This window comes from Olea europaea, chromosome 15 (assembly GCF_002742605.1).
Source record: "Olea europaea var. sylvestris chromosome 15, O_europaea_v1, whole genome shotgun sequence".
Classification (NCBI taxonomy): Eukaryota; Viridiplantae; Streptophyta; class Magnoliopsida; order Lamiales; family Oleaceae; genus Olea; species Olea europaea.
In genome coordinates, this window is record NC_036251.1 from 6,179,327 (window position 1) to 6,193,434 (window position 14,108).

General features: G+C 36.1%; 3 protein-coding genes across 3 annotated transcripts; all 3 read left to right on the top strand.

Annotated features, from left to right (window-relative positions):
* The first annotated feature begins 545 nt into the window (after positions 1–545).
* Positions 546–2,576, top strand: LOC111411147 (protein FAR-RED IMPAIRED RESPONSE 1-like). Its single transcript, XM_023041707.1, has 4 exons — positions 546–722; positions 843–1,547; positions 1,677–1,818; positions 2,380–2,576. Exons 1-4 carry the CDS (start codon positions 546–548, stop codon positions 2,574–2,576), a joined length of 1,221 nt encoding a protein of 406 aa, XP_022897475.1.
* A 2,404-nt stretch (positions 2,577–4,980) lies between these two features.
* On the top strand, positions 4,981–8,956 carry LOC111409959 (protein CURVATURE THYLAKOID 1A, chloroplastic-like). The gene is made up of 5 exons (XM_023040095.1): positions 4,981–6,096; positions 7,359–7,456; positions 7,584–7,691; positions 7,802–7,873; positions 8,733–8,956. The coding sequence occupies exons 1-5, from the start codon at positions 5,946–5,948 to the stop codon at positions 8,796–8,798; spliced, it is 495 nt and encodes a 164-aa protein (XP_022895863.1). The 5' UTR covers positions 4,981–5,945; the 3' UTR covers positions 8,799–8,956.
* A 2,182-nt stretch (positions 8,957–11,138) lies between these two features.
* On the top strand, positions 11,139–13,572 carry LOC111409957 (receptor homology region, transmembrane domain- and RING domain-containing protein 3-like). Its single transcript, XM_023040094.1, has 4 exons — positions 11,139–11,255; positions 11,486–11,638; positions 12,340–12,702; positions 12,962–13,572. Exons 2-4 carry the CDS (start codon positions 11,512–11,514, stop codon positions 13,480–13,482), a joined length of 1,011 nt encoding a protein of 336 aa, XP_022895862.1. The 5' UTR covers positions 11,139–11,255; positions 11,486–11,511; the 3' UTR covers positions 13,483–13,572.
* Positions 13,573–14,108: the final 536 nt, after the last annotated feature.

The following is a 14,108-nucleotide window of genomic DNA, read 5'->3' on the forward strand; positions in this document are numbered from 1 at the left end:
CGGCAGATTTCGACGTGAGCTGAACGAGCGACAACGGTCCGTCATTGCACCCATTTTCTCCACCTTGAACGAGCGACATGAGCTGAACGAGAAATCCACAAATTGGGGACGGTTGCCGGAATTTCTTCTCCACCTCGAACTCTCTCTCACATCCCACATGAGCTAAACTTCCGGCAGTGCTTCAAAATGCCCAAAACCCTCCTTCCATTTGCTCGTTTTTTCACACAAGCTGTGACTTATTCTTGAGTGCACTATTGTCTGTCTTTGTGTTTGTCATTTGCCCATTTTCATATGACAATATTATTGATATTCTCGTTTAGTATTGGCAATGTGAATAAGTTTTGTGATAAATTTGTTGTAATATAAATATGTTATTACTTGGCAGCAATGTGAATAAATTTTGTGATAAATTTGTTATTACTTGGCAGCAATGTGTAGTGGGTGAATATGTATATAGAAACTGAATTTATTTTGATGTGTTTATTGTAGTATATTTGATTTATGTGACATAACGTTACCAGTTATATTATTGCAGAAAGTAAATTATGGAAGACATGGTCGATAATTCTTTGGCAAACTCTGAAAATGAGAATGTTATTGAAAATACGAATTTAGGGGAAGAAGAAGGTTTAGGAGATGGGGACTCGATTGTGCTGGAGGTGGGTATGCAGTTCAACAATGAAAAAGCAATGTTTGAGTTCTACAAAAGATATGCCTACGATGTAGGTTTTCCCATTTGGAAGAGGAATTCAAAAAAAGGAGATGATGGACTTTTAAGATATGTAACCTTTACATGTAGTCGTGAAGGTTGAAGGAGTACTAATGTCGTTGGTTCATTGAAGCCTCAACCAACGACGCAGACGGATTGTAAAGCTAGGATCTCTGCTTCTTCAGATGTTAATGGAACCTGGAGAATCAACATAGTCAATCTCGAGCACAATCATACATGCAGCCCTTCAAAGTCCAGATTTTATCGTTGCAATCGAAAATTGCCAGCACATGTGAAAAGGAAGCTTGAAGTGAATGACATGGCAGGAATACCGTTGCTTAAAAGTTTCAACTCTACAGTCGTTGAAACTAGTGGATATGAGAATTTGCCTTGTGTGGAAAAGGACTATCGAAATTATATTGAGCAAGTAAGAAGATTACTACTTGGAGAAGGTGATGCAGCCACAATACAATCTTACTTTTCCAAAATGCAAGCACGATGCCTCGGATTTTATTTCAGTATTGATTTAGATGATGAGTCGCGACTGAAAAATGTATTTTGGACTGATAATAGATGCAAACACGCATGTAGGGAGTTCGATGATGTTGTCACCTTCAACTCCACTTACCTGACTAATAAGTACGACATGCCTTTCGCTCCTTTTGTTGGAGTTAACTATCACGATCAATCTACATTGCTCGGTTGTGGTCTATTGTCGAACGAGGACACATATACATTTTTTTGGCTGTTTAAAACATGGCTTGAGTATATGCATGGTCAAGCACCCCATGGAATCGTTACAGACCAAGACAGGGCCATGCAAAATGCTATTCAGATCGTCTTTCCGAACACAATGTATAGATGGTGTTTATGACACATTTTGAAAAAATTGCCGGAGAAGTTTGGGTACCATGTTGACAAGGGAAACATATTTTCGACTATATATAGATTGGTGTATGATTCGCAGGCTGGTACAGAATTTGAAGGAGGTTGGGGATTGATGATTGATGAGTATGAGTATAAGTTGCATGATAATGATTGGTTGGCTGGACTGTATAACAACATAGCTTGTTGGGTTCCTTGCTTCTTAAAAACAACATTCTGGGCTGGTATGTCTACGACTTAGCGAAGTGAAAGTATGAATGCCTTCTTCCATGGGTATGTGCATTCGAAGACCTCGATTAAGTAGTTCATTGAACAATATAAACGAGCACTGAGAAATAAGGTTGAGAAGGAGTACCAAGCTGACTTCAAGTCATACTCGCAGACGGTACCACGTACAACAAATTATGAAATGAAAAAATAATTTCAGTTGGTGTACACAATGTCGAAGTTTCGAGAAGTGCAAGATGAGTTCACAGGGAAGGTGTATTGTGATCTCCTAGCTACCTCGAAGGGAAGTTTGGGGACCACGTACGAAATTTTAGAGGATGTACTAATCGAATACATACGAAAGAAAAAAAAGTGGTTCGTCTCTTTTCGGAGGGATAGTAGTGAAATTGTTTGTAATTGCCACTTGTTCGAGTTTCGAGGGATAATATGCAGGCATGCAATCGCAGTCTTGATCCGTAACAATGTGACATCAATGCCAAAAAGGTATATACTACGAAGGTGGAGAAAAGATGTTAGTTAAGTGCACACAAGAGTGGCAATGAACTATGCTGGCTTAGTTACTACTCCTGCACAGTTGAGATATAACGATATGTGTCATGCTTTTTCGCAATTGGCGGACCTCACTACAGATGACGAAGGGCAATCACGTGCAATAATGGGCTGGATAAAATGCCAATATAAAGAGCTTACGCTGACTAAGTCGAGTAATGGAAGTAATGCTATGTCGCAGCCTGCTGTTCACTTACCCTCTTAGAACATTGATTCTCAAAAATATGCATGCGAGAGTGTGAGGGATCCTATATTGGTGAAGAGAAAAGGTGCACCGAAGAAACTTCGAATGAAAGGCCTGTTGGAGTCGACATCAAAGGAAAAAAAAAGGTATTTTTGTTTGTTGGCATTGTAATAGAAAAGCACCACATTTTTGAATTCCCATTTAAGTTTGATATAAATGGAGGGAAATTCGACTTCAAGCAAGGGGAACACATCGAGGGAGATACCTACTAACATCCTGGAGGTTGCACCCGAAGTTCAAGTATCTCAACTAAACTATTCCCTACCGACCACGTTTTCCTATTCACAAATGTTGATGGTTAGTATTTTCATTTCTCTATTGCAATGGATGTTTACGTTTTATTTACATTATTGCTGCATATAGGGTGATGCCGAAAATCATATGTTTACCCAACAATGCCTGTCTTCGAACGTTATGCCTCCATCGTCACTTGATATTATATTTCATTCGCAAGGTAAATAAATGTTCAAATCATTATAATTCATTCTTGTATCATTTCATTACATGTTTTAATGTTAGTTGCATACGGCAGGTCATGGAATGCCCCACTACTATCCAAATTTACCAGAACAAGGTGGCATCGGCTTGTGAAAAGGTTAAGCGTCCACCATTGACTTCGCATATAGAAATGGGAAAATTTAACATGAATGACTTAGTTGTTCCTTTTGCAGGGGTGGAAACATTATATGCAGTGGTCGAAGGGATCTCAACCAAGTTGTCGGAAGGATTGAGGGACCACTTTGATAGGATAATCATGGCTGGACCGTAGGCTGTGTTTTTATTTTTTGTAAAGCATTTTGCTTGGCAAACACTTTTTATTTTGGGATAGTTGGAAATCATTGTAATGTTTTGATATAGGGCCATGGATAGAGGTCAAAAGTGTCCATAGTAATATTTATAACTTTTCTGGTAGTGTTAATGGGTACAAATGTTGAATGCATTATTGATTCTTTTGTTGGTGTATGTTTTGTTTGCATTTATGATAGAGGGACCACTTATAATTTAATGTTTCATACAAGTATATTAATTCATGTTTCAAACTTTGGAAGATGACTTAAGCTTCTTCGCAAGGCCAGATCATCTCTATATCAATCCCTGTAAATTGATTTCTTCTCCAAGCGACTGCGTTGGATTGCAGATTGTTGTTGCAATTTAGCTAGACAGTATCGACTCTCTTGGTTTTGAATTAGCACTAATTAGAATGGATTTAGATGTTGAAACCTATTTATCTTCCTTGCTGGTAACATTTGTTGCAAAGAATTGTTCCACTTGACAGATAATTATCTACTAAAACTAGTAATGCTTGTGAGTTAAATTAGAACTCCTTTTGTTCTGTACTAGGAACAAGGTTGTGTACAGTCAAGTGTGTTATGTGAGTAATGGGATGTGAAATGCAAGAGCCATTGAATTATATTGGATACACAAACACAAGGAAAATGTTAGTTGGTCACAATTTTATTGGATGTGTAATTTGTCGATGATACCTTCACTAGTGATATCAAAATGAGTCGAACAGTACATTTACTGTTTGAAATCACAACAAAATATATAAAAATTAAAGGACAGAAACACTGAATTATCTGGGCTAGAGCACTCAACATACAAATAGGCATTTTTATTTATCTGGGCTAGAGCTACAATTGCTAACCAAACTACAGCAATGTAACAAAATTACAACCTGCAAAGCACTCAACATACAAGTAGATTGGGTCACATACTTCACAAGTCGCAAAACAATTAAAATAATTGTGACCTATTATCACAAAGCAAATATAAAGTTTCCTCTTAGTATTCGTACGTCGACAAACATAACCCAAATTAACCCATTCGAACAACGACGCCAATTAAGCCAGCCTCTTCCCTTTTGCATTCCCAAATGCACCACATTTTTCTTTACGGATTGTCACTTTCACAGCGATATGGAGCGCTTCGTCATCATTTAACCGCACTTGAGATTGGAACGTGCGGGTCATAGCTTCAATTGCTTCCATTACCATTGGGGTAGTCAAGGTAGCACTAACGCTACTACATTCACCTCGTGCTTGACCTTCTTCGTACCATACCCAAAATCCACTTTTTTTACTTCAACACTTGAATAATCTGCCTTTGTTAGAGGTCTCTTTCTCCACCTCAAAGCACTTCTGATATCCATGCTCACACAATGGGCATCGCACTTTGATAGGGCATTGGGCAAATAAGTGTGCCTTGCTTCTACAACTATGGCACACACCTGAATTCTTCCTTGGCATTCTAGGAAGCAAATCAACCAACCATCACCAATCAATCGGCAATATGAATTACATAAATAATGTATAAATTACAAAAGATGCACCACCATGACATAACAATTGGCCCAACTTGCTTGGACATTATAAACAACTACATGCAGGGAATATTGGATTTTTTGCTTCACACTTGCTCTTCCTATTTGAAGAAAATAAATTTAGATTCCATAATAGGACTCCAATAAGTCTAGATTTTGCATAACGTTATACATCAGACGAGGAATGACACGGTTACATTAACAATAACGACAAAGCACTACTTAAGGTATTATGCATTCACATTTGTCCCTTCCTATTTTTGTTTGCTATTTGTCTTTCATGCCAATCAATTAGCACTTTTTCAGAAGAACCATGTAAATGACAACAGTAAGGGAAATTAAACTAGTACTTGAATGAGAGTAGATAGTCGTGGTCGTATTTTATTTTTGGTCACCAAACTCGTTCAGCAGCAGAGAGAGTTCAGGGGTCGTCAAGTTGTTCAATACCTTTCAAAGACTAGGAAAGTGCTTGGGGATTATAGGAGAGAAACAATTCTTTTGCCTACAGCCTGTGAGGAAGAACACAGTGATGGTGGCAAATTCGGCTTAATCGAGGTCGTTCAACACCGGCTTCTAAGATGCACTCATTTGGGAGAAGACAACCTCATGACCACAAAACGTTGATAGGCTGCCGGAGATGGAGGCAAATTAGCCGATGCTCAATTGTGGATGTGAAGTGAAGAGGGGAGACAATCGCGCTTGGTCAAGTGAGGTGTAGGGTTTCAAATTGGGGATTATGGGAGAGAGAGTGAAAGACCAGGCTTAATAATTGATTGATTTTTCCCTGCTCGTTTTTTCTTTCTTTTTTCTGAGAATTAAGTGAATTTCCATGCAAGCCCTATAAAATGCCTGTAGGATCACCTCTGTACACCAAGCGCGGTTGAAAAAAAAAAAAAAGTAACGTTGTGGATAACAAGAATTTGCCAAAAAATCTTTGCAGCAAATGGGATTTTTGCATCAAAAGAGATAGAAAAAGAGGGGCTAAGCAAAAGGTCATCAGCCACCAAATGACAGTGGCAGCTTCCACTTCCATGGCAGCAACGGTCATCTTGCTCCACCGTCTACCCACCAAAACCACTGTCCACTGCTCCACATTGCCGTCTCTACCACCCCGTTTCTCCCCTTCAGCTTTGTCCACTTCCTTCATGCCCTTGCCGGGTAAAGTTCAATTTTTTTTTTCCTTCTTTTTGTTTTTTTTTTCCTGTTAATAGCACTGTGTAGGTCCAGGATAATCCTTTTATTCGACAGTGCTTTGTTATTTAATGTATGCATTTTAATTAGGCTAGTGTCTATTGCTACAATTCTACCATATGTCTTTTTCATTTTGTATTTCTTATGACAAATCTAGAGTCTTCTCAGTAAATATGATGGAGACAAATTGATTTCTTGAATACTGCCTTTATACTGGATTATGATCCTTAAGTTTCTATTTACTAATTGTAGGAATTAGTTCTATTGTTTTGACTTATGAACTATTGTACTGTTTCTTGGCATTCTCATATAAGTATCAGCAAGAACTAACAACCCAAAACCATAATTCTTTATGATTTATGAGTATTTTCGAATATTCTCTTCTATGAACTAAATTTTTTATTATGTTTTACTCGGATTTGCTAAAGGGGTTGTGGATGCTTAGAGCATGGACTTTCTTGGAAGGCTTTAGTTATGTATTATATTGCAGGAACTAATAAAATCTTGGAATTGTTAATGTGGGAGTCCAAAGGCCACATTGCTTAGGTTCTGAAACTGTGTTGTTCTGCATAAGCCTCATCACTTAGTTTTCAACCTTTTTGGGAATATCATAGCGGATGAATTGGTAGTTTTTGTTCTTGTTTCTTTAGTGCATTCATTTTTTTTTTTTTTTTTTAAATCTCTGTCAATATCAGTGAAGAACCTTGAGGTTGAGACCCGTTGAAGTGTCCATTTTTCTTGTGTATCCTGAATAAACCAGCATTTATAATTGTAATGCTTTCAGTAATGTGAAAGGGCTGGTACGTTGTCATATGGACTTGTCATTTGAAACCAATGAGACATGCCTACAATAATTATAGGGAGAATGTGGGAGTTAACGTACAAAAAGTTAGTGCTCATAACATTCGTCTTGATAGTGAGAATTACAAAAACGAATGATATTCACTGGCATTGGAGAGAAATGAAGATTACTCTCGGGATTGAGTTGTTTTGCTATGATAATTAGCTATTTCTACAAGAGTTTTCTTTGTAAGTCAAATCACAATATGTAATTTTGATTGGAGAAATTGAAATTTTAAATACTATTCCAAGTTATTTGATTACACGTAGATGTTGATTCGGTTGTCCAATGATAATTCCCAAGTCAGAGATTTTTGTGCCTTGAGTACAAATTTTGATATTTTTCAATATTTCTATGGCTATGTTGCTTAGTTTTTATTTTTAAACAGGGTCGAGGCGGTATTCTTTACTGCAGGTCAAAGCCTCATCATCAGATGAGACATCTGCGGTTGATACTAGTGAATTACTATCAGACTTAAAAGAAAAGGTAACTACACAAAATGTCATCTGCAGAACCTGTTTTTGGCTCCATGTTACGTTTGTACTGCTGAGTTATTCTTGTATTTATGTTTACCATTGTTCAGTGATTTGACTCTTCTCATTGTGTTTTGAGGTGGGATGCAGTTGAAAAAAAGTCTACGGTACTTCTCTATGGAGGAGGGGCAATTGTGGCAACTTGGTTAGCTTCCAATATTGTTGGCGCAGTTAATTCGGTTCCTTTGGTTGGTTCTTTCTCCTACGTGTCCATTTAGTGAAACAAATCGAGTTAGTTTTAGTTGTTTCTTCATTTACCAATCTGAGATATCATATTGTCCATTAAAATTTATCTCAGCTTCCAAAGATTACGGAATTGGTTGGTCTCGGATACACTGGATGGTTTGTTTACCGTTACCTACTTTTCAAGGTACGATTTCAAGGTCATTCTCTGGTGATATTTGTAAACTATTATACATAAAAAATGCTGTTTTTGTTGGGATTAATGGCCTTAAACTTTCTGCAGACTTATCGGCTTCCATAAATACAAAATGAAAACAGATATCTCTCTTGTCTCACTCATGTATCTCGAATTTGAGCGTAACATAAAAAATATATAGTTCATGTTTGACTAAGCCTGAAAGAATAGAAGTGTGTGGAAAGTAACAAAGACTCTGCTTTAAAAGAGCAAGTTTCCCAAATAAGTGACTTCTGGGAAAGCTCAAACACGTTTGATTCTTATTAGGCTTTGGCCATGTTTGGTTAAGCTTACAATTTCAGTATACCCAAATTTACTTATCCCAGTTCTGCGTCCCCCTGCCCTGCATCTGCTTGCCTTTCCCCACCCTTGTTTCACCTCTCCTGTACCCCCCCCCCCCCCCCCCCCCCCCCCCCTCTTCCCCCCCCCCCCCCCGCCCCGAACCCGCCCTCAATTGTTGCCTTAACTGGGAGCTCTCGAGTATCTTGGTCTCGTAGTAAGGCGGGGAAGGAGTTGTTGGAGGACGATAAACTTGACTTTTTAGTGTAGAAAAAGGCTGTTTGGACGAAAGATAACTAGTGGATGTATTTCACCTTGACAATTATAAGAACCCTCTATAGACAAATTGAGTTTTTGTAGTCTAAAGAATTTCTAGTGGCTAACAGTGTATTTCTATTACCAATTTCTCCACACAATGTTCCCAAGGATATTCATTCTTATTTAGTAAATGCCTCTCTTCATTGGATCCGAGTCCCATGATTTGGAAATGCATAAAATTCTCATGCTAATTCGTCATATTTTATTCTTTCAGTCAAGTAGAAAAGAACTGGCAGAAGAAATTAAGAGGTTGAAGAAGAAGATTGCTGGTACTGAGTAAATTTATGCAATATGGTGGCATATTCCTCGTATAATCATCATTCCAACGTCGGATCAAACTGATTTACATATTTTGTATAAGAGGTGGCCTATGTATTTATATTACACTTCACTTTGTTTATATTCAAAGAATATTTCAGCAATTTATTTTCACGTTTATTTGTGTTGTGTATCGTGAGCCTTCAAAAGTTCTCATGTTTCCTGTAAGAAACCTGCATTTAAAAAAAAAAAAGGTTGAACCCCAACCTTAAGGGATCCCACCGACCCTGCTCTGGGCCATCGTGGAGGAGGTAAATCGCAGGATGTGCCTCCCAGGAGTCAGGGTGGAGAGTACATAGATAGCCCAAGGCTGTTAACCCATATGGTAACTCCCGCTTGCAACAAAGCCAATTCCACCTTGCGGGGAATCGAATTCTGCACACTGCCGCGCTGAGCCCTATCCGCCCTCCCCTTTGCCACTAGAGATATGCCCTGGGTTAAAATCATAGAGAAGGAAGAAAAAGGCTCAGAAATTTTATGCTACCGAATACTTCCAACTTTAAGCTTTCAATCAATTGACAAATGGCCACTCTTAACAATTACCTTTGTTATGAACAAATGTGAGATCAATTCCATTTACGGTGACTATACTTTTACTTATCATCAACCAGGTCATTATATTTCAATTTTGTTTTGTCAATCCAATTACATTTTTATTTTATTTCCATAGAGTAATTTCACTTTGATTTAATTCCACTCGAATAATCCTACTTTTATTAATTTCAATAAACTAATTTTGTGACAGAAATTAATGACACGACAGTCGATAAATGATAATTATTACACGTAATCATTAGTCATTAGCTTGTGAAATAAACGATGACCATCATTTTTAGACTATTTTGTAATTGATCCTCATCAATCTAAGCAGTAGAAATTGGACAGAGTTATTCAATTAGAATCAAATAAAAGTATACTTATCTAATTGAATACATTGAAGTAAAATTACTCGATTTATATTAAGTGAAGTATAATTACCGTAAACGAGAATCGTCAAAAAATGTCATATACACAAGGTCCGGTAGGTGTATAAATTTTGAACTAAAAGCGTAAGCTTCAAGAACGTTCTATTATTCACATAATTAAATTTATACAAAAATTAATCAAAATTTTTTGCATTATTTTAGTTGAAAGAGATTGACGTAATGTTGATAATGTTGGAATACAGAAGCAGAATTATCTTGAAATTAATTTTTTTTAATTTTAATAAACTTATTTAAGTGGTCACTTGTATGTTATATAAAAAATAAAGGATTCAAATCTTTATCTAAATCCGATTATTAATTTTTGAATAAATTTTGAATCACGAACTTCTAACTTTTAATTGCAAGAATTTGATGGTTTAAATCTCCAAACCTTTTATGGTATTCTCCAAAGTCGAGATTATATCGGTGGATGGGCACCTTCTTTTAATCAAATCAAGAATCTAATTCTTCATATAATCATCATTCCAACATCACATCAAACTGATATACGTATTCTGTGCAAGAGGCATAAGTCCTATGTATTTCTATTACACTTCATTTTGTTTTATATTCGAAGAATATTTGAGCAATTTTATTTTCACGTATATTTATTTGTGTAATCATAAGCCTTCAAATGTTGTTCTCTTTGTAACAAGTTTCTTGTAAGAAACCTGGATTTAAAATCATAAGAAAGTAGAAAAAGGGCTCAGAATTTTTATGCTACCAAATACTTCCAATTTTTATTCAATCAATTGACAAAATGGCCACTCTAACATGTCGATGTTAACTTTAACCCTGTTTTTGTGGAAAAAAAAAATGTCGGTCAATTTCACTTACGATTTTCCACTTAGCGTCAATTAGATAATTGTATTTCAATTTTGTTTAATCAATTTAACTACACTTTATAATTTTATTTCAATTAGATAATTTCATTCAAATAAACACTCTTTGATTTGATTTCAATTACGGAAATTTTGTGCCCAATTTCACTAATAGAAATTGATAACGTGGCAATCAATAAATGATAGTTATAACATATAGTCATTAGTTGCTAGCTCGTGAAATAAATGATGATCATCATTTTTTGATTACTTCATCATCAATCCTCACCAGTCTAAATGGTGGAATTGAACGGAACTATCCAATTAAAATCATAGTTACCCAATTGAATAAAATTAAAATATTAGTTACATGATACAGTTCATGTCACTGTTTAAGAACTGTCTCTATAGGATTCAACCAAAAGCAAATAGTTCAAATAAATAACTAATTGAATTCTAACTATTTACAACAAACTAACTAATTACAGTGTGTGTGTGTGTGTGTGTGTGTAGCTTCTATCATACAGCTCGAGCTCTCTCCTCTCAAATCCCGCCATTTTCATGTCAAATTCCATTCTCTTGAACAAACCACTTCCATTTTCCGACAGCTTCAAGTTACTCTTCTCTCTTTGTGTACGTCAATCATTCTGTGACTGTATGCTGTTTCCATACATGATTATGAGGATGTGATGATCTTTATAAAAATTTCGGCTAATTTTCTGTTTTTGTTTTTACCTAAAATCAGTATTTTCTAGTATTATTTTTATTAATTTTTGGGCTTTGGAGATGAGTTTTTGCTGTTAAAATTGGGGAAAATAATAATCAAGAATCACTATCTTTACTTGTCTTCATTTGTTCTACAGGAGAAGAAAAAACCCCAACAGAAAATATGGTTAAGTTTTGGGTATTGCTTTTCTACTGTCTTGTCTCTTTGATGAGTGCTTTTACAGCCTTTCGCATTGTTGTTTCGATTCGAAACACCACTTTATCCTCGGAAGGTATTGAATCTAATTCTGGTAAGTTAAAATTTAAGTTCTTGCAGTTTTTCTCTTTTCTTGTTAATTCTTAGAATGGTATAACCTTCTATTGTGAGATAAAGCACATATTGCATATAGATAGGGGCTTTGTTGGGGCGTGAGAAGAAGACTATTTTTTCAAGGGGCTTTGTTGGGGCGTGAGAAGAAGACTATTTTTTCAAGGGGCTTTGTTGGGGCGTGAGAAGAAGACTATTTTTTCAAGGGGCTTTGTTGGGGCGTGAGAAGAAGACTATTTTTTCAAGGGGCTTTGTTGGGGCGTGAGAAGAAGACTATTTTTTCAAGGGGCTTTGTTGGGGCGTGAGAAGAAGACTATTTTTTCAAGGGGCTTTGTTGGGGCGTGAGAAGAAGACTATTTTTTCAACAATGTTGACGAGATTTTGGAAAGCAAATTGTGAAAAAGAACAGAATTCACATAAAATGCCAAGTAGAAAACGTTGAAGATAGAAGTGGAAAAGGAGTCGAACGTTGAACTGTAGGTGTAATCTATTGTTAGAAATATAATTAAAATACTAGGATTATCTGGTTTTGTAAATTTGACAGTGTAGATTTCGTAATCTTGAATCAAGATGGTTAACTTTGTCTCGCCCATTATCATGTTTAATTGCTTTTTGCTTTTCTTTTCGAAGAATTCTTTTTAGTCTGTATTGGGTACTGATAAATTATCTCTCTGGTTATTTCAGCTCCACGGGTGAATGTGTTTGGTAAACGTGGCTCATTGTATATAGAACCTTCGGATGTAAAACAGAATGGCACAGTGGGGCTTGTTAGTTTTATACCTTCAAGAAAAGAATCGGCAGGGACAATTCATTTTCATTTTCTATTCTTCTTATCTACAACTGTCTGTGCTGTATCAGCATTGTTAGCTATAGGTTACTATCTCGACAAATGGAGAGAACAGTCTCAACATGCTTGGATGGAAAATGCCATGCCAAGTCCAAAATTTTCAGAGGTTATGCATGATGTTTCTGCCTCAAGTACTTGTCATATATGTCTTGAAGACTATAATGTTGCAGATAAGCTTAGAGTTCTGCCATGCCACCACAGTAAGTCTTCCATTAATTTTATAGGATTTGTTTACTGTTATTCAGTATGAAAGCATTTCTTCCGGTACTGACACATGGCTTTGGAATTAAAACTGCTTGGGTATAATTCTTTATGCAATATGAATTTCGATTCCATATGCTTAATATTCTTCTGTTCTGTCGTTTACCCTAAGGAAAACGCATTAACTGTAGTCTTCTAATCATTCTATATGTAACTTTATTTTCTGTTGAGTGATTTTTAATCTTGGATTTTTGACAGGGTTTCATGCATATTGTGTTGATCCATGGCTGGCATTATTTCAAACAACCTGTCCTGTTTGCAGAGTTGATGTCTCACAAGTCAGAGTGACTATTGAGCGAATCAGAAGGATTGAGAATGCTACAGCTGATCTTCGGAGAAATGCTAATCGTTTGGTGAATCGCTTTTTTCTCTTCCAAGCAGGGATCTTCTTTTTCGCACAATGGGACCTCCCGTCAGAGCATAACATTTTTGTACTCAGTCTCTCCCTCATTGCAAGCTTTCGACTTGCTTATGCTTTCCCTTTAATTTCACTGGATTTACAGCATATGTATAATGAGATCGATTCAATCAAGGCTATCGATTATAGAGTTGCACGGTATTTCAGGATATGGCGCCTTTGTTTGGTGACATGTTTTATCAGTCTTGCCGTTGGTTTTGCCGTTGTCTTGCCAATTGCATTGGTGACTAAAACCTCCCCTGCTTTCTATTGTAAAATTTGTTTTGCGGTGATGCTAGGCACGTATACAATGCAATCGTGAACTTTCTGTCTAGCGAAAACAAACAAGCGATGTGGGTTTTTCTCATCCTATGAAGATGACTGGATTTTTCCGTCTTATTATCATTATCATTATTTTTATTTTTTTTTCACATTTCATACTTTTTCGTATGAGAATTAATCTGGTTCTTACTTTCTTATTTCATATATATATAAATTTTTTTTTCCAAATGAACAAAATGTTATAATATTTTGTGCGAATTAGTATAATTATGATCGATTTACTCACAAGGCTTAAGTTAAAGCATTTTTTTGGACAATTATTTTATTATAATAATGTTCATGTAGACCATTAGATATCGAACTGTAATGAAATAGATACATATTATATATAGGAATGATTTAGCAGGTTCCCTAGAAAAAATCGTATGAGAATTAATCCATTGATGTATGAGAACAATTTCTTCTTTTAAATCTATCCCCGCACTATAGATAGAGTTATTTTCTTGTTAAAAACAATGATTCATGGCATTAGCAATTGAAACTTTCGCAATTTTTTGGTATACGTTGCAGTAGTAGGAAGAAATATTTAACGTATGTTGTGACTCTTATTATAGAGAATGTGAATTCCATAATATGTCACCTTTGTTGTACTTGATGGGATGTTTA

What these genes read in the sequence shown, in the direction of transcription:
- LOC111411147 (XM_023041707.1), top strand. Translation starts at nt 546, where the DNA reads ATGGAAGACATGGTCGATAATTCTTTGGCAAACTCTGAAAATGAGAAT. An exon ending in TGCAAAATGCTATTCAGATC is followed by an intron (nt 1,548 to 1,676) that starts GTCTTTCCGAAC and finishes TATGATTCGCAG; the next exon opens with GCTGGTACAGAATTTGAAGG. An exon ending in AAAAACAACATTCTGGGCTG is followed by an intron (nt 1,819 to 2,379) that starts GTATGTCTACGA and finishes ATGCTGGCTTAG; the next exon opens with TTACTACTCCTGCACAGTTG.
- LOC111409957 (XM_023040094.1), top strand. Translation starts at nt 11,512, where the DNA reads ATGGTTAAGTTTTGGGTATTGCTTTTCTACTGTCTTGTCTCTTTGATG. An exon ending in AGGTATTGAATCTAATTCTG is followed by an intron (nt 11,639 to 12,339) that starts GTAAGTTAAAAT and finishes TGGTTATTTCAG; the next exon opens with CTCCACGGGTGAATGTGTTT. An exon ending in AGTTCTGCCATGCCACCACA is followed by an intron (nt 12,703 to 12,961) that starts GTAAGTCTTCCA and finishes GATTTTTGACAG; the next exon opens with GGTTTCATGCATATTGTGTT.
- LOC111409959 (XM_023040095.1), top strand. Translation starts at nt 5,946, where the DNA reads ATGACAGTGGCAGCTTCCACTTCCATGGCAGCAACGGTCATCTTGCTC. An exon ending in CAGTTAATTCGGTTCCTTTG is followed by an intron (nt 7,692 to 7,801) that starts GTTGGTTCTTTC and finishes AATTTATCTCAG; the next exon opens with CTTCCAAAGATTACGGAATT. An exon ending in ACCGTTACCTACTTTTCAAG is followed by an intron (nt 7,874 to 8,732) that starts GTACGATTTCAA and finishes TTATTCTTTCAG; the next exon opens with TCAAGTAGAAAAGAACTGGC.